The sequence below is a fragment of the Pectinophora gossypiella genome, chromosome 6 (assembly GCF_024362695.1).
Source record: "Pectinophora gossypiella chromosome 6, ilPecGoss1.1, whole genome shotgun sequence".
Classification (NCBI taxonomy): Eukaryota; Metazoa; Arthropoda; class Insecta; order Lepidoptera; family Gelechiidae; genus Pectinophora; species Pectinophora gossypiella.
In genome coordinates, this window is record NC_065409.1 from 4,782,458 (window position 1) to 4,806,389 (window position 23,932).

A 23,932-nucleotide genomic window follows, 5' to 3' on the forward strand; every position below is an offset into this window, starting at 1 on the left:
AATATGAGTACACCTTGGCTCAGGTTCCTGTGGGCACACGGCAATGGAATACGGAATTATATCGATGTTACTGCGAAGTCGGAAATTGGATGGAAGAAAATGTGGGTGCCTAAAATATAAAAGTAAGCAAACGGTAAATTATCAAAAGACAAAGACATAACACGCAGTTTGCTGCTCATCTCGTTCATCCCCTAGCATTGTCCCGCTTTTCACAGAGTCCGCTTACCTAAACTGAAGATTTGACAGGTCCGGTTTTTTACAGAAGCGACTGCCTGTCTGACCTTCCAACCCGCGAAGGGAAACCAGCCCAATACAAGTTAGGTTAGGTTAGGTTAGGCCGAAAATGCATTTCTCGGGAATGTGGGCTTCCTATCTCGGGGACGTGATAATCATTTATGATCCAAACATGAATTCGAAAACAAATTCGACAATCATTGGTTTAGGCCTGTGCTGGATTCGAACCTGCGACCTCAAAGTGAGAGGCAAGCGTTCTACCAACAGGGCTAGCACGGTTCTTCTACTGCTGCTCATCCCGTTCGTGCCGTAAAATACAACCAAGGGATTAAATTATGTAGCTATTCTCTCTCCAACTAACTTGTGACCATACGATGACTGTTATGAAGACTTATCAAGTGTGGCTGTAAGTTGGCCTCTGCTTACTTGTAGGCGTGACCGTAATAGCGTGGGGAAAGTGTGATAATCGCAGTTTACGCGGACTAAGATGGGAGCGGATTGCTAATAAGTATGTTTCTATGAGCAATCCGCTCGCATCTTAGTCCGCGTAAACTGCGATTATCACACTTTGTCTATCCCCTTAGGGGATGATTTCCGGGATAAAAAATATTATTTAGTCTTCCCTAGGTCTTAAAATATCTCAGACTAAATTTCATCTAAACTGGTTTAGCGTGAAATGTAACAGACAGACAGAGGTGCTTTCGCGTATATATTGTGGATTTAGAGCTTTTATTTTAACAGCCTCCGTGGTCTAGTGGTTAGAGCGTTAGGCTCACGATCTGGAGGTCCGGGTTCGATTCCCGATGGGGACATTGTCTAAATCACTTTGTGAGACTTTCCTTTGTTTGGTAAGGACTTTTCAGGCTTGAATCACCTGATTGTCCGAAAAAGTAAGATGATTCCGTGCTTCGGAGGGCACGTTAAGCCGTTGGTCCCGGCTATTAGCCGTAAAAACACCTCCACCAACCGCAGTGGAGCAGCGTGGTGGAGTATGCTCCATACCCCCTCCGGTTGATTGAGGGGAGGCCTGTGCCCAGCAGTATATAGGCAGTTTATGTTATGTTAGAGCTTTTATTTTAGTTAAACTTCATACTTTCCCTACAACATTGGCACAGCAACAGGGTAAACATTGTAAAATCGACCTAGTAAGCTCTACCAGTCATTATTTCCAGTGCTATGCATTTTCATATCGAATCAATTAGTTGTTTAACACCGATTATATTATTTTTAGCAAACATTGTAATAAATTTTATCAAATTATTTATTATCAAATCGCATTAAATGTATTTCAGTTACTGTTTGTCGAAAATTGTTGTGGTATATTAAAATATAATGAGCTAGGTTATGATTAGAGGCAGTATATAAATCCGGGATTGTGGAATCATATTGTGGTAGAGTCTAGTCCTGGCACGGGGTTGCCAAAGTAAAAAAATGTTATTGACTAATTTGTCATTTTTTCTTTTAGCCTTTGTGGCGGCAGCGGTGAGTGGTGAAGGAAAAAGTAAGTTACTGTTTTTTTTTTTTTCATTATTCATTCAACGCTCATTGGATTATTATTATTTTTTTTGCAACAGCAAATGAAAATATAAAGTGCATGCAGGTGGTGGCCTCACTTCAACATTAGCCGCAGAACCTTAATTCCTGCGATTTTGATTAGTTTAAAAACTTGCAAGGATTAACATATGAATTTCATTCACCCTAAGGTTGCCTGGAAGATATTTCAGCTTAGCAATAAGTCCGCCAACTGCTGCTGTCACTTTGCCCTTTATGTTGTGTTTACGTGCAATTAAGTGCTTTGAATTGAGGATTTCATACCTATTACAGATGTTGCAGTTAGACATCCCCCTTTGTTAAGATGTGACCATAAAATAATAATAATTACCTTACTCACCTGTCGCATTTCAGGTTCAAGCTCTAAGCATGAGCTGGAATGGCCTGAGAAATACTCTTTCGAAATAACTAAAATCAACCTTGCGTCCGGTTTGGTCGAAGACATCAACATTTGGTAAGTTTCCATTCTCTTAAACTTTAACTTTTTTCTTATTATGGTGGCATCGTTCGGATACGATTCTGCCAACGACAAGGTTTCGAAGGAAAAATTAAAAACTATTGATCGGCTAAATGAAAGTAATGGGTGGATAGGATAGTCACAAACAACAAAAATTGTTACTTTTACATTACAAAACAAAGACGGTGTTTATAAATTTAATTTTAGTTTAGTTTTGCCTCGGTGTGATGCTTTGGAGGATGTTTTCTATTTGTAAAGAATTGTATTCTGTGTTTGTGGTTATTATTAATAAATATACTTACTCTATCATGTGTATATAAAAGCAAATTTTCGAAAAAATCTCCAAATCAATTTGGAATTTTAGGTCGGACACAAATAAATGTTTAGTTCTAAATTAGAACTGCTAATTAATTTGAACAGACCGGGAAACAAATTTATGACCTGTGATTTAGTAGTCAAGACGTCTAACTGAACCATTATAACACATAGAGGAATACCTCTATACCTCTATCCTGTTTATTTATTATGACAATTATTTCACAGGCGAACTGAGAAGGAGTCGAGGGTAGAGTACAACCATGGCGCCGTCAAATCATTCGTAGTCAAAGGCAAAAGCAGAAGTTCACGCGGGTATGCCTATGAGGTAAGTCCCAATGTATGACAATCGTGTTCATTTATTAGTTTCATTCGGAAACTTTCAAATTAAGTGTCACCTTGTATGTATCAAAATTATTTGCAATTGTTCGTCTTAATATTTGTCTAACAGAACTATTGTTAAATAAGACAGTAATCCCAAAGGACTTCTAGCTAAACAAAGTCATTTTATGTAAATTACAATGTTATTTATCATCTTGAATACTATATTCTGCAAAAAAAATATGTATTTATAATGGCACATACACCATTACAGTATATCTTGGCGCCCTATGACGCGAAAACAATATATAAACTAATATACAAAATAAACAATGAATACAACAAAGATAAGAAAATGTATTTACAGGGTGAACAATATAAAACTATATAGATTTTAAGATATTATTTTTAATTCTGAATTTATAATGAAACAATACTATACGCCTCTCCTATGGCACGCCACTGAGTTGAAGTTCAAAGTATAGCGATTATTTACATGTATCATTTTTGTGGAAGATCCACCCCGAGACGTACGGGGAAAGCGAAGAAAATAAAATAGTCTGCCACACTAGGAGGCTAAGCAGGTGGGACTCTGGCCCTGTAGACGTCTTACCTGCCATTGATGACTTTGAAGAAGTTGGTAAGTGCAACGATCTGAGAATACTTCGCCTAAAACTTTTGTGATACAATGAGTAATGAAACCAAATCTATTCTGTACTAAATAAATAGGTCTGACCTTAATCAGCCATATTGAGTTCAAAAGTAGGTAGGTACTTATGATAAGAACTTTAAGTTTCTTATATAATATTGCGTTTTTCTAGCGTGAATTCTAATTATACTTCCAGGTGAAGAAATGATGAAAGACCAGGAGTGTACAAAATTCTTCAAAGAATCTGTAGATGGAAAAATAGAATCGAAACATACACTATGGGCTTTTTACGATACTAGAGTCAAAGCGTGGGTCCCGACAAGGTAATGATTACATTAATTTAACACTCAATATTGACATATGAAATACTTATACAGAATACTATCTAATATACAATAACGAAATATATCTGTCATTGCAAACGTCGTAATTTTTATCTAAAAACAAAAAATGGCTGCAGGAGGGTCGTATTTTGATTAATTTTCTATCTGCCCTAATGAATGTATACGTGTGCTAAATGTATGCCTATAAAAAGACAATTTTCTATCTAGATATATGCTGGAAGAATTCAACACCTGGCTCGGTTACATCGACCGTCGAGATATGTGGGACTTTGAAAATTTCAACATTAATTTTGATGAGAAAGAAATCTTCAACGCTGATTCAAGTAAGTTCCTATTACTAACTAGAGAGATAAGAAAATATATTTCAAAAGATGACATGCTTTTGTTTTATGAGAAATGTGTTTGATTCCTAAAGATAATTACTAAGTAATTTTGAATGCAATGGAAAACGTTTCTGTTCTAGTGTGCGAAGAAGACGATCCAATCAGACATATGAAAGACGAACGTGTCACCAAACACTTAGTCTTCATAGACCCTGAAAATGAAGACCATGTTGACCACGTGTTTAAAGCGTACGTTCCTTTACAAACTGTAACTACTTACAAGTACTTTCTATAAGTTCTCCAATTACTTTATGAATATTATGATTTGATTGCATTCCAGATTCAAAAAGAACCACAACAAGAAATACGCTCACGATGATGAACATCAGATGAGGAGGAGGATCTTTCAACGTAACCTTAGGCAAGTTTTGTTAAACTTAAGAACGCATACACTCTATCCTTAAATTGCATCATAGTCATCATATCTCTACATAAGTCACTCACTACTATTTCTTGTTTAGGTTGTTATGTACAGTTCGTTTTTTCAGTCCTAAATTCGACCCCTTTGTTTCTCGCGTCCTTCGCCCAATTCAACAGAGAATTCTTTTTTATAAAAAAAAAATATATTACAGACTCATCAAGTCAACGAACAGCAAAAACCTTGGCTACAAGCTCACTGTAAACCACTTCGCTGATCGCACTCCGGAGGAAATGAAACGTTACACTGGTCTGCTGAGACGACCTGAAGGCAAAGTCGGCACTCATCCGTTTCCCTATACTACAGCTAAATTGGGTGAAGAAGCCAGCAAACTGCCTTCTGTTTATGATCTGAGATTAGAAGGTGTCATCTCGCCTGTACAAAGTAAGTTTGTTAGCCGTTGTTGTAAATTTAAACGTGTAAAAGTGTAGAGGTCAATCAAATCAACCACTTCAATACTTTTATTTTTTTCGATGTGTATTTTTATTTCATATACGTATTATTGAACTGTTGGACCAAGTCAACAATATTAAGTACAGCATAATGTTTTACCCGGTATCAACAATTAAATGAAGTGTTTTTCTCTCCTAAGATCAAGAAACCTGCGGATCTTGTTGGACTTTCGGAACTACATCAGCTGTAGAAGGTGCTTTGGCACGTAGCAACGGCGGAAGACTCATGAGACTCAGCAACCAGGCTCTAGTGGATTGCGCTTGGGAGTACGTATCTACTTACTTTCATAATGAAATAACATGTATAAGTAAGAGAAAAGATCGAATAATTCTGAAATATTAATTATATGCATTGCATTTTCCCTTAAATTCGAAAAAATGTACACCCGGTTGAACCACTGGTAAAATATGATAGAAAATAAAATGAGATTGTCTTACAGATTCGGTGCAGCGGGCTGTGATGGAGGTACCGACAACGCCGCTTACGAATGGATGATGAAGTATGGTCTCCCGACTATTGCTGACTACGGAACTTACGAAAACCAGGTTAGTTATACACTTCTCATCAAAAAAATCGAAACACTTCCGATTTCATTGTTTCTGTCCGAATTTAACACAAAAAGAATTCATACGATGAAAAAAAATACATAAATGTATAGCTGGCAGTTTGGCCATTACAGTAATAAGCGAAAATTCTAAATTCAAAATTAGAATTTCATTTGTTTATCTTATAAACGAAATGAATCACTGTTTTGAGACAAATGTGTGTTTAGGGTTGGAGTACATTTAGCGTTTAAAAACTAAAAATTGGCGCCTATCCTTAAACTTTTTGTTTTTTATTTCAATACTGTGACTTTGGGACGTCTGAAAAAAGGTTTTTTTTCTAAAACGTATGGATACTTCGCCCACAGAAGCCGCCCAAGTTGTGGCATTGCTGGATTCTGGCCTTAGTCAGCGTGTTGTGGCTGCAAGACTGCATCTAAGCCTGTCATCTGTTCATAGAGTCTATAAACGTTATCGGGAGACTGGTTTGTTCACGCGCCGTTTCAGGATCTGGCAGGAATCGGGTCACTTCTGAGCGAGATGATCGATTTATTGTAACAACTTCTTTAAGAAATCGACGCCTTAACGCTTTTCAACTGCAGCAGCGGCTTCGTGTTGTACGAAGGGTGGCTGTAAGTGACTCTACAATTAGAAGAAGGTTGAAGGATCGTGGACTGGTACCGCATAAGCCAGCAAATGGGCCGAAATTAACTGCAGACCATCGAAGAGCGCGCCTTAACTTTGCACGTGAGCACCTAAATTGGTCATACCTACAGTGGAGCAAAGTTCTCTTTTCTGATGAGTGTAAAATTATGCTGTATGGTACCGACGGAAGGAACAAGGTCTACAGAAGAGACGGAGAACGCTATGCACAATGCTGCATTGAAGAAAAGGTCAGCTATGGTGGCGGTTCGTGGACGGTTTGGGGAGGAATCAGCGCCGACGGTAAGACAGAGCTTGCTTTCGTGTCTGGGCCACGTCTGCCTGCACTAAACTGTCATCGGTACGTCGAAGAGTGTCTCGAGCCTCATGTGATGCCCTATGCACATTTTATTGGCAACGGCTTCATATTCATGCACGACAATGCTAGGGCTCACACCGCGGGCGTCGTACGAGATTATCTTAACGAAGTCGATATCTCTATTATGGAATGGCCAGCAAGAAGCCCGGAAATGAATCCCATTGAACATCTGTGGGATGAATTAAAGAGACGAATTCGAGCAAGAGATCCTGCCCCAGAAACACCTAGCCAGCTGCAAGATGCAATCCAAGAGGAATGGGACAATATACCACAGCATGTGATCGTGACTCTCATCCGATCGATGAAGAACCGTATGGAAGCAGTAATTAGAGCTCGGGGAGGGAATACAAGTTATTAAATAAACGTTTTTTAGCTTTTTTTTTTTCATTTACGTGTGTTGTTTTATCCATTTCCTTTATACTCCATACGGAATAAAAATGACTCATTTAACAAAATACGAAACCTATGAAAAATTTATTTAAATTTAGAACATTAACATTAAGATTTGATAAGCTCATATTACTCACTATTAAACGACATTTAACATTTATTCCTAAATGTACACATTTTTCTGATAATCCTGACAAAACGTAAACTTGCAAGGTGTTTCGATTTTTTTTGATGAGAAGTGTATTTTTAATTTGAATTTGATTTTGGATTTCAGACAATGGATTTATGGAACTGTCTCAAAATTGTTGCTATTGATGATTTGCAGGACGGGTACTGTCATATACAAAATGTGTCGAAGACCTACAAGATCAGCGGATACGTCGATGTTACCCCGAATAGCATTCAAGCACTGAAAGTAAGTTTATTTAATATGCTTGAATATGTCACTACAGAGTACTGACCTTCTAACAGCAACTCAACAGCTTTTAAGACTCCAATCGAGTTTATACCAGTGGCCAAATTTTGTGCTGTTTCCCTTCAAGTTCCATTTTAACCTAATCATCTTATATATTTTTAAAAATATTTTCTATGTTTTAGTTAGTACATTGAGGTGAACCTATTAGTAATATCCATCCTTTTTTCTAAGTATTTCTCTTCTAACGTTATTTTTTGCTTTGTTTATTTTCTTTGCACATTGTTTATATTCCACTAAAAATAAAGAACATATTATTATGTTCTATAGGTTGCTCTGGTGAACCACGGTCCTCTATCAGTGTCGGTGCATGTGACTTCAGCCTTCGCTTTGTACTCTGGCGGAGTATTCTACGATTTTGAATGGTGAGTTCAATGTTATTATTAGTTAAAGTATAGTTTTCATCCAAACAACTAATATCATCACTACTACATCTATTAACGAAAACAGCTCCATTTATTAGTATCTACTTTTTAGTTTTGCAATCTTCAAAGCAATTCAAAGCTACCATTTCTGTGGTTTTTATTTTCTAAAATTAAAGCCAATACATCGTGCGATGGTCTGATCACTTTTCCATATTATTAATCATATCCATCAAACTTCGCATCAAAAGTTACTATTTACTTGTGGTTGTACCATAATATGTTGAAGTGTTTTTTTTTATGTATAAAAGTATTACCATTTTCAAAATATTACATATCTGTTTCCAGTAACCCAATGAATTTGAACCATGAGATCACCCTAGTCGGCTACGGCGAGGAGTACGGGGAAACCTTCTGGATCGTGAAGAACTCTTGGGGTCAGGATTGGGGCATTGATGGTTTCATGCACATCGCTGCCAAGGAAAACAACTGCGGTATCATGACTGAGCCCACTTACGTCATGTTCTAAGACTATTCTATAACTGACTTTTTCGTATTTAATCGCTTCTATTTTGTGTTTTTAATATCGACCAATTAGGGACTTAAACTATATGAGTCAATAGCGAAGCAATAGGTATAGTGTCTATATAGACATTATCTTTTCATAGCCAATTTAATTCATCAAGTTCATTTAATTATATGTTACATTGTTAATAACTTTGTATAAGTAGATCACTAATCGGAAATTCCTCTGTAGTTGTCTATTTAACCATTTTTCATGTAAGTATATCAAACAAAGAAATCATAGTAAGAGCGATTAAACATTGTTGTTGGTACTATCGAACGATGACTTGGCGAGAATGAGGATTACGACTCTATGTTTCTATATGTAAATTATTGTAGCATATTTTTCAGTAGGTAAGCACGTGGAATCTAGGTATAACTTATAATAAACGCTTGTTTCGCATTTGTGATTTTTATTCCAAATAGACTGCTATTATAACGTGCCTTGGTGTGGATGAGTTAGTAGCATTATTAAGATAGCCGGGCTTTCAAGGTAAACAATCAAGCAATCCACTAACCCTAACAATTAAAAAATATCTCTCTCTCTATTTAAGAGCTGCGCTCTTGTCGGTGGAGTAATCGCCATTCCTCTCTTCTTCCCGCCAAAACCTTCACCTCCCGATACGACACAACCTGCACCTTCTCTTTTATTTGTTTCATAAATGTTATCCTAGGTCAAAAAAATATACTTAACAAAAAAAAACAATGACCTAAAAAAAGACAGACAGCAGAGCTTTTATTTATGTCAGAGAAAAGAATTGTAATCAACAATGAATTAGATTCAGAACGAACAGGTCGTAGCCTATCGTAAGATTACGAAATCAATTACGACCGTCCCGAAAGACAAAAGAAACGCTCTATTCACAAATTACAAGTACCTACCTAAAGTATCGCATGACAGTGCCAGTGTAATAATAGACAGTCATTAGTACAGTAACGCACGCACCACTCTTCCCACGACACTCTGATCTGGATCTATGGTGCCACATACCAATCTATGCGCTACTCGTCGCTCCAAATACGTCACTTGCTCGATAATTTTATAAATGGTTCTTGTTTATGTACCCGCTACGCATATCACAAAAAAATACACGTTGTTAAAGAAGAGCGAAATCTTCTAATACAGGCATCGTATGCTTAAAAGAGTACTGCAATCACGAAAATGTAAAAATTAGGTTTTAAAGAAATAATTATTTTTATTTAACAAAAGTTGAGAGGACTTCACTCAGTCAAACGGTCACAAAGGAAACATACATACAGATAAACTCACGGTTATAATTCATATATAAGCAGCCAAAGGCAGAGTAAGCAGCCGCAAATTGCAACCATAGTCAAGCACAACCAACAAGACACCGAGTTGTACATTTTGCTGGTGGCACCACCATGGTGTCCTAATGAGATATGGCCATTATACTTGAAGCCGCACTTGCTTACATCATGAGTTTCCTTAGTCAAGGGGAGAACTTATCCAGACCCTTATTTCGAAAAAAGTCGCCGGAGTTTTACCAATGAACTACTTATTAAATTATCGTACGTGTAATTTTCACCTACACAGTTGGCTCCACCGTTATAGACGGCGACACGGCCCACCACCTATCAAGCTGATCTAATAGAAAGCTCGATGATACGTGAATACTTAGTATTTGCGTGTATGTTATAGAGTAAGTAAGTAGAAGAACAGAAGGGTAGAATTTGCCTTTGATAGACAATAATGGAGATTACTACCGACAAGAGAGCTCTTAAATTATTGATTATGAATGTAGTGAAGGATATACCCTACAGATGTCACTGATAAATTATAATAATCACACAGTAAGTATACAATACAACCATAATACAACTTACATTGCAAAGCTGGTCACCATTAGTTACGGAGAAAGTTCAGATAGTATTCGCGTCTAAGACGTGGTACCTTCCACTTTCCCAAGCACTTTGTATCAGATCAGATAAGGAGCAATTAGGTCCATTAGCTTGTGCCGATTCACCGACTTACAGAGAGAATGGGAAAATTTCTAATTGACTTGTTTTCTTTGCGCATAAATGGCGTTGTTTAGACCATTCTAAACTTGTAACAGGCATAGTCACAGTTCCTGGAGGAAGCGGTTTGCGATTATGTTCTTCACAAACCGCTCAACAACAGGAGTGAAATGTGATGTCCCTTTATTTAAGAGCTGCGCTCTTGTCGGTGGAGTAATCGCCATTACTCCATAGATAGGGCGTGTAGAACGGTGATTGCCCCAATCGCCTTCCGTTCCGCAGTACACCGACCAATTTCTCAATCGGTGATGTTCTAGCTAGAGCCCTCATCATCATCATCATGATGAGGGCTAGAGCCCTACTAGAATCCAATTCCTCGGCCTCCAACCAGTACTGATACCGCTGCTGCCCGGCATCAGGGGTGCGCTTTTGAAGTAGCGGCGCCTACTCGCTACGTCACAAGATTGTCATAGAATCTAAGTAGCATTTTATAGGTTACCCCGTCCCAGTGACCTACCCACTACGTTCTGCTAATCCTGTCCTGAAATGTGATCAAACACATAAAATCAGGACAGAGTCCGGAAACAGACGTCCCCACGGACACTCCGAGGAATGCTTGCGCGCTCCCATGTCCCGCCTATTGGTGCAGGCAGGAAGACTGTTAGGTTTTAGTGGGTATACCAGGTGGATACACTCGTGGAGGAGTATGCTCTTCCCAACGTTAAAAAAAGGCAAAATCACTGTGTGGTCCTATGGTTTACCAGCTTGCTTCTCAAATGGGGAACGCCGATTCGAACCCCGGTACCGTACTTGAGGTACTACTTTATCTTAAATGCAGTTTTCTCTAACACAGCTGGCTCGACCACTATAGACGGTGATACGGCTCACCACCTATCACGTATGTCTAACAGAACGCTCTGTGAGGTGTGGGTACTTAGTCCCACGATGGATGTACCTCTGACTGCCCCAATAGGGCTATAGTCGTGAGCTTTTGTAATATTTACTAACCTTGAATGGGAACGCCAATACTTGAACATAATAATCTTTAGTGGTCAGTGTGATGATGATGTGACAAGCATAAGTATATTAATAATTCTTTGATGAGAAGTCAACATTGTATTTTTACTCTTAGCGGGCTATTTAAAAAAACATTTACTTAAGTAGCTTATGTAATAATGGGTAAGTACTAAGTAGTTGAATGTAAGTACCTTTTAAAAGAGAATGTCTTTCTACTTTCAAAAAACGAACTCGACACTTTTCACTAAAGTTTGTAGCGATACAAATCTAAAAGCCCTTTTGTAACTTCCTATTCTTTTTACTTGATCAAACTTGAAAGGTAAAAAGTTTAATAGCTAAAGATACATAGCTTCAGTTTTAGTATTAATTGTCGCTGGAGGCTAAAACGTTTTACTAGACGATGTACAGACAGGGCCTATATTTTAACCGAGTAAGCTTTCGATATAATTGTTCCCTTGGGCCGAACGAGTTCGGATACATTACTAGTATGACACTCGATGTGGTGGGCGGGATAACGAATTAAACGACCATTCCAATTTTGTATAATTGTAATTCTTTGTTGCATGCGGACCGTGTCATATGTAAATGTCATAAACTAGAAATGTATCATACAGTTTATTATTCCTTATAGACACAAGCGTGTCGCGTCATGGCGTACTTATGTATCCAATACTCTGTCTAGCATATAATTTAAATGTAGTTTAATACTTATGTAACTTAACTTTCAAATCACTTTTCAGAAAATAAGTCGACATATTAGGACTGCAAACCAAGTGTGGCCGCGTATTTCCTATGCAAAACTACGGGACGAGTACATATCTGGGGGTCTAAAAAAGCCGCAATGAAGCAATTTATCTAATAAAAAGTCAATATTTGCAATTTGATAGTTCCGCGTATTAAAAGTGAGCAATGACAACAAATTTCATATAATAACGAAACATAAGTTCACGACTATGTTCCCAAATAGACTAGTGAGAGACATTTCCATTGTAGCCTAAGTACGGTCACGAGCATTAATTAATATGTATACACTTTGGTACCATGTCACATTAACTTTTTTGACAAATTGTACTGTAAGTCTCACTAAATGTCAAATATGTTAGTGCGACAGAGTCCTAAAGTAGGTACATTATATTGCTCATGACTGTACCACGCTTCACCGAGCATTGTGTTAGACCAACGTGATAATTAGTGAGCCGCATAGCCTTCTATAATATAATGCAACAGTTTTGTAGATGAATTACATCAATTTGATATTAGGTCAAAAGGAATATCTGCTGGTCAATTTATTAATGATTTCTGACTCTGCCCATCTCCCATTGAGATATGCACAATATGTCTGTATGATGAATTAAACCAATAATAATTCTGCTATTACGAAAATGTACGATAAGGTGCAAAAGTCCAATCAGTTTCTTGCAAAGTAATAAATTAACTGGTTGCACTTAAGATCTCCTGGTTACATGTTTCTGTAATAGACCAAAAACACCTATAAAAACATAAATTTTATAACTATGACAACTAATGGTTCAAAATTTCACCACAGCTTACAAATAATTCGCTGGGCTCAGTGACTGCACTTTTGCTCTTTGATTGTACCTAAGTATATTACTTAATCCATGGCATTGACGTTTTTTGCCAAATTTTTCTTCCCCTGGCCTTCTTCTTCTATCGTGTGGATTGTGAGGTTGAGTACTAACCTCATCAACCCTGGTGTCAGGGTAATTATTGAGCCGCCAAAGGCCCCTGACATGGCTCATGTAATACTTACTTACATCAGCAAGTGGTAAACGGGACCAACGGCTTAACGTGCCTTCCGAAGCACGGATCATCTTTCTTTCGGACAATCAGGTGATCAGACTGTAATGTCCTAACCAAACTAGGGACCACAAAGTAATTTTTGTGATGTGTCCCCACCGGGAATCGAACCCAGGACTTCCGGATCGTGAGCCCAACGCTCAACCACTGGACCACGGAGGTCGTTTTCCACGGACGTCTTCCCCTGGTAATACTACGGTGCTTGGTAGTACTACGGAAAGTAAATTCTACCCGTGGTACTACTGACATTTAGTAAAACGCATTGTGACGAACTAATAACATTATTATGTAGATTGCAAAATGCGGTCATTTACTGGTCGGGGTTCTTTTTATACTTGTTTCATTTGAGTCTATGTAAATGAGCACATCGGTTATTACTTGAGCTATAAAACTTTAACACCTAGCCATCTGGTCACCCCGCTGGGATAATTTCTTGTATCCCATTTCTTACGACGCCATACTGTGACAAACCAAGATGTTTTCACAGGCGCAGGCGCTGCGATTTCATTTGAATTTTCACACATTTAAAAGTGACTCAATAGTATCATGAACGTAATTACAAGATACAGAACTTGCAGCCACTTTTGATGCGAATATTTAGGATAAAATATTCATACTAGAAAATGAAAAACTATGTAAACGTAAAATACCATTATGTTGCCAGAAATACCTTCATAAATTGAACCTGTGAAGCTTCATGTTACTGAATAATATTGCATTTTAGAGTCTAATGCGGCGTAATATGGACCGTAACAAATTGTAGTCATCTCTCACTGACGTCATTAGTTTCTACAAACCGCTATAACTTGATCCTTGCCCCCTCCCGCAGGACATCTTTATAGGATGATGGAGGGGACAGATGGGACACGTCTATGGGTCAGGGTATGATGGTTTTTGTTGCGAACGGGTAAAAATACACGACGTCCCGTCCATAGCTGTTGTTGTCGTCAGGTTTCAAAGTAACGATCGCCCCGTGACAAGGGTTGTTTGTGGAGATAAAGCCATCCTGTAGAGGAATAGATCACTATTTACTTATAACGAATACTAAAGGGGATGATTCAGGCCATGATTCTGAGTTAATATCAAGTGGAATTTTCCGTCGCAAAGTAAGGAACTGAAAATAATTAAAAAAAAACACAAAAAATCATGAATTTTCCGACAGGAAATTCCACTTGATATCAACTCAGATTCATGGTCTGACTCATCCCCCTTAGTATTCGTTACGATGTTACTAATACCATGTATATTACTTAACTTGAAAGTTAAAAAAACGTACGAGTACATTGCGTTCAAATACAAATCGACTCTTGATGATGATGATTAAGATAAACTTTGCATGGTCACTACAAACTTAATGGTATATGGATTTAGATATAAAATTTGAAAAACATTTTTTTTTTTTTTTGTAAAACTGAGGCCCTAAATTCATCAAAACCGCAGAAATTAGTTTTAAGCAGTGGCGCCCAACGTGGGGCCTCTGTCTGTGGAGAAGCCCAAAATGGGCGCCACACACAAGTACTTTTCGCCAGTTTTACCTACAGATATAAAATTATAACAAAAGAATATTTATAAATGGGACAAACTGGCATAGGTACTATTTTGAAAGACCCTCAATTTATTCAACAGTATACGTAGCTTATATTAAAAAAAAAAACGTTGTATCAGCGTGGTCTAGACAGAAATCTAAATTCGTACCACGGAGACGAAATATACGAACTCTTAGTTCATCTGAAGTTCTACCACACTGAATTACAAATATTTATTGCAGGCTTTAAGGGACCTGCCTCACAGTGCGATGCGATGTCGCATTGATCTGTAAGGTTAACGACCTCCGTGGCGGTGAACCCAACGCTCCACCAATTGTCCACGGAGACCGTTCGATCATTTCTTGATGACGTCATATCGTAATTCATTCATCATTTCCCTAGTAGCGTTTTCCCATTTACAAGGGGCCTGTTCACCTATCCTAAAAATTTGACAGGTCTTATGTCTATAGACTATAGTAGCGGGACACCAGCCTTCAACAATCCTTAGACACGTAGTATAGGATATAATTATGACAACCTAGATATACATGTACTTTTATACGTACTCATAATACCAATCAGAAATCAGAATCATTTATTCATCGTAATTATCATGGATATAAACTTGTTGAAGGTCAATGTAACATTTTTGAATTTACGTCATTTCGCAAGGTGTTATGGCTGAGGAGAACAAATGACAAGAAACTGCAACAGCAACACATCTTTTAAATCAATGAGGATAAATCAACATGTTATATACCTTATAGGTAGCTATTCAAATCGTTCGATATTGCTCAAATCGCGACGCGCTGTTAGCTTAGCAACCTTTCTCGGTTGCTAAGCTTATTTATGGTTAGTATAACTAGGTTCTCCAAAGGTTTTGCTCTTATTTTCTTTTCTGTCCTTGTTAGTTTTGTACCGCTCTGTCGTCTTGAAAATGGCGCTACCAGAATAGCTCGGATTTTCTCTACAAATTGACTAGCATTGTACTAGAAGTATTGTTAGGTCAAATGTTCTTCTTCTTGTGGTTGTTCTTCTTCTTCAAATGCTTTTATGCCCTGTTGAGATGTAGGGCTCGAATAATAGATTTCCACTCCTCGTGATCTCTTGCAGCCTCTGTAGCTTGTTTTTAATTCCCGGTCAACCGAGTGTCGCCAGGGGCCTGTTTCATAAAACTTACAATTGTAAATTACAACGACAATTTGGTGTTCATTACGTAGCTAATATGAAACTGCAAAATTCGTGATCACACACTCCGCAATGTACATCAAATTGTCATTGTAATTTACAATCGTAAGTTTTATTAAACAGACCCCTGGTCTCTTTGGGTCGTCCTCTTTTGCGTTTTCCACGCGCACACCAAGTCAGGGCTCATGGGGACGGTTCCACAGGTCTTCTAAGGACATGACCAGACCACCGCCATTTCAAATGATATTAGATACATGATTATTATTTTCTTATCTTTTAAACAGACGTTGACATATCCTCGTAAGGCCCGGATTTCCAGACACAATAGTTAAACAATGGGATTTGGATTTTAAAAGGCATCTGGGCCTTACGCCAATATACGTAATATGACACACACAACCACAAATTGTCAGTAGACAATGCGCAGTCTCACACGGCATGGAAGTCCTAAGACATAATATGATGAATCATAATTTATGATAACACAGATTATCAGTCAATAGCTTGCTGAGCTGGCCAGACCCAAAATAGAATATAAATTCTAGACCTACCAACCTGTACATATTATAGTGTCAATTTTTAATTATGTAATATAATAACGATAAATTTTGTCATGCTTTAAGAAGGAATTGTTATAAATCTCTTTAAGCCGAACCGGGTGAGAGCCTTCAGCGCTCCCCATTTTTCCAGCCAAGTAGTTAATGCCATCTGCGGCAAATCTACAATAAATCACGTCAAAAAAAATCTCTAAGCCGACTTCAATGGCATCAAGCAAGGCTTATCAATGTATCGTTCAAATGTCGCCAGATCCCAACTATCACATCACATACGAGTACCTAAACCTAATATTCAGTGCAACACGCGCTCTTATTCGTTGTTCTAGTACTCACAGTAATACCTAGTCGTCAGAATAGCCATAGCCTGACTGGAGTAGATAATGTCCGGCACCGTTGCTCGTTATATCAGGAGATTGCAGGCCGCCAGCGCAGCCCTAGGCCTCCGCCGCTCCAAATATACGCCCCTCTGCTCACCCAGTCCTTTGTAAATGCTGCCTCTGGGGTCTTTAGATTATAATGCAGGGAAATTGGACGTTTGAAGCCATTTTCAAGCGGATAGCTTATTGAAGTAGCGGATTAGACAAGTATCTAATAAATGTGCTGTACAATATTGTTATGGTCGAAATCGTTAAATAACTGAAGCATCCCTCTCCGTATATGTGCCTTGTCGTAGAGCCAAGTCTTAAACTCTACATGCCCTAACTATACAAACATTAAGTTCATAAACCTTATAATACGTTAGCAAATACAGGGTTACTTACTAGTATCATAAACTGCCTATATACGTCCCACTGCTGGGCACAGGCCTCCCCTCAATCAACCGGAGGGGGTATGGAGCATACTCCACCACGCTGCTCCACTGCGGGTTGGTGGAGGTGTTTTTACGGCTAATAGCCGGGACCAACGGCTTAACGTGCCCTCCGAAGCACGGAATCATCTTACTTTTTCGGACAATCAGGTGATTCAAGCCTGAAAAGTCCTTACCAAACAAACGACAGTCTCACAAAGTGATTTCGACAATGTCCCCATCGGGAATTGAACCCGGACCTCCAGATTGTGAGCCTAACGCTCTAACCGCTAGACCACGGAGGCTGTCAGACTTACTAGTATATGAAGCTTGAATAGTGACTAAAAAGTGATTTTTCGGCAGCACATAAAACATCTTCATAAATTAAAATATCTCCGAAATACTTGCATGAAAAGGATGTTATAATGACTTTCGCCGTAACACCTCAAAATTAATGCAAGCACATTGCATTTAATTTAGCAGATGAAATCTGAAATCTCTGGCGGAAAACCGTGCTTCAGTCAAATATGATTTAATTTGCAGAGTGCTGGATGTAAGAGCTTTTTTTATGATTTGTTCGCAGAGTTGTCGATTTTGTAAATTACATGAAGAGGTTTATATCAGCAGATGGTTTTCTAGCAATGTAAACTTTTAAGGCAAGACAAGTGTTCAAAAAACTAACCTGCAGCCATCGTTGATGTATAGGTCTTAGGATACCTACTTAAATTTTATAATAAATCTTCCCATCCCAAAAAGTATCACACTCTAGGCACACCCCTGACACTTCATACAAGCAACCTCGTTTTACACAGACACCACACATTAACGATATCGTACACGTGCATCTGTGTGTGTGACGTATGACGCCATACGATGCAAGACTAAATGTTCACGTTCATATATTAAACAATGGGGGGTGAGGTAAACATAGCTCAGACGCTGGTGGCGAGCGGAGAGTTGCCATTCTTTACGTAGTCATCATCATCATCATCAGCCCATTATCGTCCCCACTGCTGGGGCACGGGCCTTCCCTATGGATGGATAGGGAGATCGGGCCTTAAACCATCACGCGGGCCCAGTGCGGATTGGTGGTTATTAATGACTGCTAATGCAGCCGGGACCAATGGCTTAACGTGCCTTCCGAAGCACGGAGGAGCTCGATATGAAAACCTTTTATTTTTTGTGGTCACCCATCCTATGACCGGCCTTTGCGAAAGTTGCTTAACTTCAACAATCGCAGACCAAGCGCGTTTACCGCTGCGCCACCGAGCTCCTTTACGTAGTATTATCCCCTATTCTATGCTCTAGTGTAGGTAACCTACATACTTATATTACTCTATGAATAGATAAAACTGTTTCTCTCTCCAAAATGTACCAATCACGCTCCATGTAGCCGTCAAAAGCTGGTTTCTCCCGAAATTCTCTAAAACGTCGGCGAGCACGAACGCCGTTTACGAACAAAGGTTCCCCTCCATTGTCAAAATGTTCCACTTCTGTCGACTTCATTCACTACACAAATGGCTTGAGAACCTACTCCAGCTATTATGTACTCACTATCTTACTATAAATAGACCGGTAGTTAACTTTGTATTATACACATTTAGGTACTTGGGAATTGGACAAAGGCGCAGGGTTTCAAAAGGGAACCAATCGCCATTCTCATTTGCCGAAGTTAGGCGAGCAATTTGATATTTGGAATTTGTGGAACCAATTCTTGCAACGAGCTTCACTGGAAAACAGGATACCATTCCGTGGTTGCCATATAAAATTTTCTGTAATACTTCAGTGCACAAACGCAACACAGAAACAAAGAAATGAAAAATATGTTATGAATTTATGACTTTTTAAACGACGCAACATCCGCGCAATAGTTAAAAACAACCTAAAACCGTTCGATAGGTAGCTAAACAACAAAAAATATAATCAATCAATTTTCACAATCCAATCAAATTACGCCCTTTCATTTAATACTTCAACTTTTATTTACTTTCTATAAATCATCGCAAATACAGAATCGACACCAAATCAAATAATAATACAGTTTGCAAAATTTCCCATCGAATACGCAAACGATATCTTTAGCCCGATCTCCACCGAGTTCCAAATACGTAGAATGGGTTTGGCTACATATTACCGAGGGTCCCACAGTCCCACAATGCTTCCTATGGGAAATATCCATCCCAATATCCAAGCAGGGGTACGTAAGAGTGTCATTGACAAAAGACACGCGCCTTATTGTAGTTATACAATAACCCATTTATTACTTTGCCCGTCCGCGTGCGAGGGGTTGGTGAGATATGTTTACGCATACTTGTTAGAAGGGTCAATTGCGGATCGTTGGGAGTTTGTAATTGTTGTTTATAGATAGTAAACAATGTAGGCTATTAAAAAGGGACGATTAAAATATCTTCTTGTTTTATAAAGATCGGCGACATCATAAATACTTACTTACGATAAGTCTCTACTTAATGCTTTCTTCGTTTTCCTCCATAATACAATACAATACAAAAACTTTTTATTGCACTTAAATCACATTAAAAATACATTATGCATAATCCATAATCTTCTATAAACTCGGTGAGATGTGGGTACATAGTTCATCTAGCGATCGATGTACCTCTGACAACCGCAATTTTTTGGGATATAATCGTGAACTTATGTTATGTTGTGTTATTCTCCTTCAAGCGATGAAGACATGAACAGCTGTATGTTTGTATTCAAATGAAACTAAAATCGAAAACCGTTGAAGCTATAAACGCTAAATATTTGTCGCGCCGTAATCTACTTATCCTTTTAAACACGACAGCAATTCGAAAGCGTTCATACCGTCAGACTGCCCCGGCGTATCATTGCGCAGTAATCAAATAACATTTTAATTAAATCGCATCCAACGAACATCGAGATAGTTCGCCGGAAATGAATCCCGTATTCAAATATCATCTCCCAACTTGTTACCAACATACTTTCGAGATTCGCTATAACTCGTCTGCAGTTCAAAGTAGGGGAAGTAAAAAAAATAGTGAACAAGCAAAGCATAAGCTTTTTGTGTTTGACGCTAATAATGTGAATGTGAGCGGTTAGGCGTGATAATCCAGTAGGAAAAACGCTTGAACTCTCACTATGAGATGACAGGTTCGAATCCAACACGTACCAAAACCATTGCGTTCGAATTCATGTTTGGATTCACCTGCTCAGCGGTGACGGAAAACATCGTATGGAGACATTCTTGAGATTTGTCTAAAATTCGCGTTTCGAAGGTGTTAGCGACACGAATTGACATGTAACATTTTAAAATAAAGCGGCAAGTATTTGGTGCGGGCAACCGACTCGGCGACACTTCTTTCCGATTTTTTATTTTTAGTCTCTCTCTGGCTAACCTCTACGCCGCGCACCACGCTCTTCGGTTGCTCACACGCAAAAGCCATTTTATAGCGATCGATAAGTGTATTTCTGTTTTCCCGTCCTATATATAACAGAAGGTATGGAACTTAACCTGTATTACTGACTCGTTATCCCTTCGTGGGTTCTAAGGTCCGTCAGGCAGTCGCTTCTGTAAAAAACTGGACCTATCAAATCTTCAGGTTTAGGAAAGCGGACCCCATGAAAACGATGATGTGAATTGTGTGACTGTATCTCTATACAATAAGTATCTTTGTTCCTTATTTAAAAACCATTTAAAATAACTTGCATTCGTTGCAGAATGGCAATACCTTTTATTCGTCGCATAAAGACTGAAACAAAGAAAGTTGTGTAATCTTTCATAGCAAGTGACAGCTGTTAAAAGTTTTACATTACGCGACGTAGCAGTTACTTTGTAAAGAGAAAACAGCTGCTAAGAGCAACGGAGAAAGAAAGAATTCCGTCGATATTTTATCTACATACATAAACTCATCAACGATATTCCTAAGGGGTGGGCAGAGCCACAAGTAATCCAGAGAACTTGCAGCCACTTTTGACATGAAGTTTTGGAACTTCAACCCACATCATGTGTGCAGTTTATGTATACACTCTAAGAAAAAACTAAGACATTTTTTTATCTACATGTTCACTAGCGTATCTGTTGTGAGGTTTTGTTACCAACAAACACGTCAGAATGACTTTTTTTTAAAAAAAAGGCGCTTTAGGTTTTCACCATAAAGCGACATTTTATAACCAAAGTACTTACCTACATTTCTTTAAAAAAATGTTTTAATTAAGTACTTATTTCTTTACCTGGCATTTCTAGCATAATTTCAAGACTTGGACTGCGTTACAATAGGTAACTATGCAGCAGAAAATACAGATTAAAATGGAAAGTAAGTAGCTTCAAGTTAAATTAACATAGGTATTGCATGTAAAGTGCGGAAAATAAACAGAAGCACAAAGTAAATCGCTTAATAGTATCTCAACTAGGGTTGTCAATTTACATCGGAGCTAGTAACAGTTTATACATGGGCCTCGCATCCCAATTTCCGGTATTGTGAAGATATCTCGGTTTGAGGAGGAAATTATTGATTGAAGAACAAAAATATGTGTTTTGTATTTTCGTTTTGAAATACAAATTATAATTATTAAAATGGCAACATTAGGTATTGCTAATACAAATATTGCGAGGCATATCCCGCACGCAATACATACGCCTCGCAAAATATAAGTGAACATAAAGGCATGCGGGGCACATGCCTCGCAATGTTTGTATCCGCCTTTACACATACGTAATATACGCGCCCCCGTAATTTAGAATGGAGTGGGGTGAGCCACAAGTAATCAAAAAGCTTAGTGTTTTGTGCTTTTAACCCGTCATTAACATTTCAGGCGTCGACGTGTTTTATCACGCGGTGGATGTAGATAGGTACCTCTACCCCAAACTGGAAATATTATAGTCGTGAGCTTATGTTATGTCCTGCACTTGATTTTTTATTTGGACTAGGACACCATGGTGGGCCACCATAGTCGCGCCACCAGGAAAATGCAGTTGACAACTAGTGATATGGCCCTTTTACCTAGTCTTAGCCATGGCTTTGTGAAACAAATTATATGTCTGTGTTTTGTTGTGCTTTTTAATTATTAAAAAGTTTTTACTAATTGACCAAATTGGAGATGTCCTTAGAAAAGGTTTAGTACAATCTACTCTGAACCGGCATGCGTGTATGAAACGACTGATGAATATGGAGGGAGCAAGAGAAGTGTTTCAGGATCGAAGCAATGGAATTCCATAGTCTCTGCTTACCATGGTGGGAAATAGGCGTGAGTTTATGTATGTGTGCATGTTTTTGCTAATCTTTTTTTAACCTTACCAGCGCTTTTTATACCTAGTATCTATTTCATACTACCAATTTATTTCAAAATAAGAATTATTACGTCGACGTCACGTCCCTTACGGCAGGCTTAATCTAGACTAGTTGCGCACGCGACGTTCGTGTCGCCTCGCCTGTTGTCGATAAAGGAAATTGTAATGCAGACTCAAACAATGGAAGGTATTTCACAATTATTTTATATTATGTCTCTCTGTAGCTTGAGTTTAAACTGAAATGTTTGTAGATCGATGTAATTCATTTTGGATAAGCATTCATTTTGGAATGTATAAGTGAGATCACTATTATGAATTATGCAGAAAAGTATGTACGGTCACGAGCATTAATATGTATACACTTTGGTACCATGTCACATTACTTAACTTTTTTGACAAATTGAACTGTAAGTCTCACTAAATGTCAAATATGTTTGTTACGGACAGCCGAGAAGAGGAGGTCGCGGGCTAATTTAATTCACGCACGACCCGCTAATTGCGTCGCGAAACGGAGGAGCGACGCGGGGAGCGGTGCGGGGAGCGACGCGGGGCATGGCGCGGGGAGCGACGCGAGGAGCGGATACATGGCGCAGCGCTCCTGATTGGCCGACGTAATGCGCGCACAGCCCGCTAGTTCCGGACCGAAGATTTCCAATAAGAATCTGATTGGACACGTCACGAATCACTTCTTCTCTACTTCTCACTGATTTTACATCGATTATTTACGAATTTTTACCTAAGATTTTTTACTTGTATTTTACTTTTTAACTTTGTATTTTTAATGTGGTTTGCCAAATAAACCGGATCTTCACTTGCACCGCGGGTTTTCTTCAGTCCCAGCAAATAAAATCTGCATAAGCAACAGCGGTGGTCCTTCGTCGTCGGATAGAAGAAACCTGAATCCTCAAGAAAGAAGACGAACCCTCAAGAAAGAAGACGAATCCTCAAGAAAGAAGACGAACCCTCAAGAACGAAGACGAATTCTCAAGAAAGAAGGCCTACTCTTAATACGGAAAAAAGAAGAGGAAGTCTCAAGAGAGAAGAGGAAGTCAGAAGAGGGAAGAGGAAGTCTGAAGAGGGAAGAGGAACAATCAAGAACCGCAAGACTGAAGATTGGTCTAACATCGATATATTCTTAATTTCAACTTCTAGTTTCAACGTCCTAATTTCAACAAGGTAGCGCAGTCTTGTCCACCTAACGGTGCCAACGGGAGGCTGTGTGCACATCATACGTCCGTCAGGACGGAAAAGTGACTCCTTGAAGCGGGAGTCGCTACTCGCACAGCCTTTTTCGAGGTTACGAGTTAGCCGTATAGC

The 23,932-nt window shown here is 38.7% G+C and overlaps 1 protein-coding gene across 1 annotated transcript; it reads left to right on the forward strand.

The window, feature by feature from the left end:
- Window positions 1–1,583: 1,583 nt before the first annotated feature.
- LOC126367475 (cathepsin K-like) lies at window positions 1,584–8,879 on the forward strand. Its single transcript, XM_050010998.1, has 14 exons — window positions 1,584–1,735; window positions 2,140–2,239; window positions 2,786–2,885; window positions 3,395–3,518; window positions 3,724–3,850; window positions 4,079–4,194; window positions 4,335–4,443; window positions 4,535–4,615; window positions 4,827–5,056; window positions 5,265–5,391; window positions 5,565–5,670; window positions 7,404–7,493; window positions 7,821–7,915; window positions 8,261–8,879. The coding sequence occupies exons 1-14, from the start codon at window positions 1,666–1,668 to the stop codon at window positions 8,439–8,441; spliced, it is 1,656 nt and encodes a 551-aa protein (XP_049866955.1). The 5' UTR covers window positions 1,584–1,665; the 3' UTR covers window positions 8,442–8,879.
- Window positions 8,880–23,932: the final 15,053 nt, after the last annotated feature.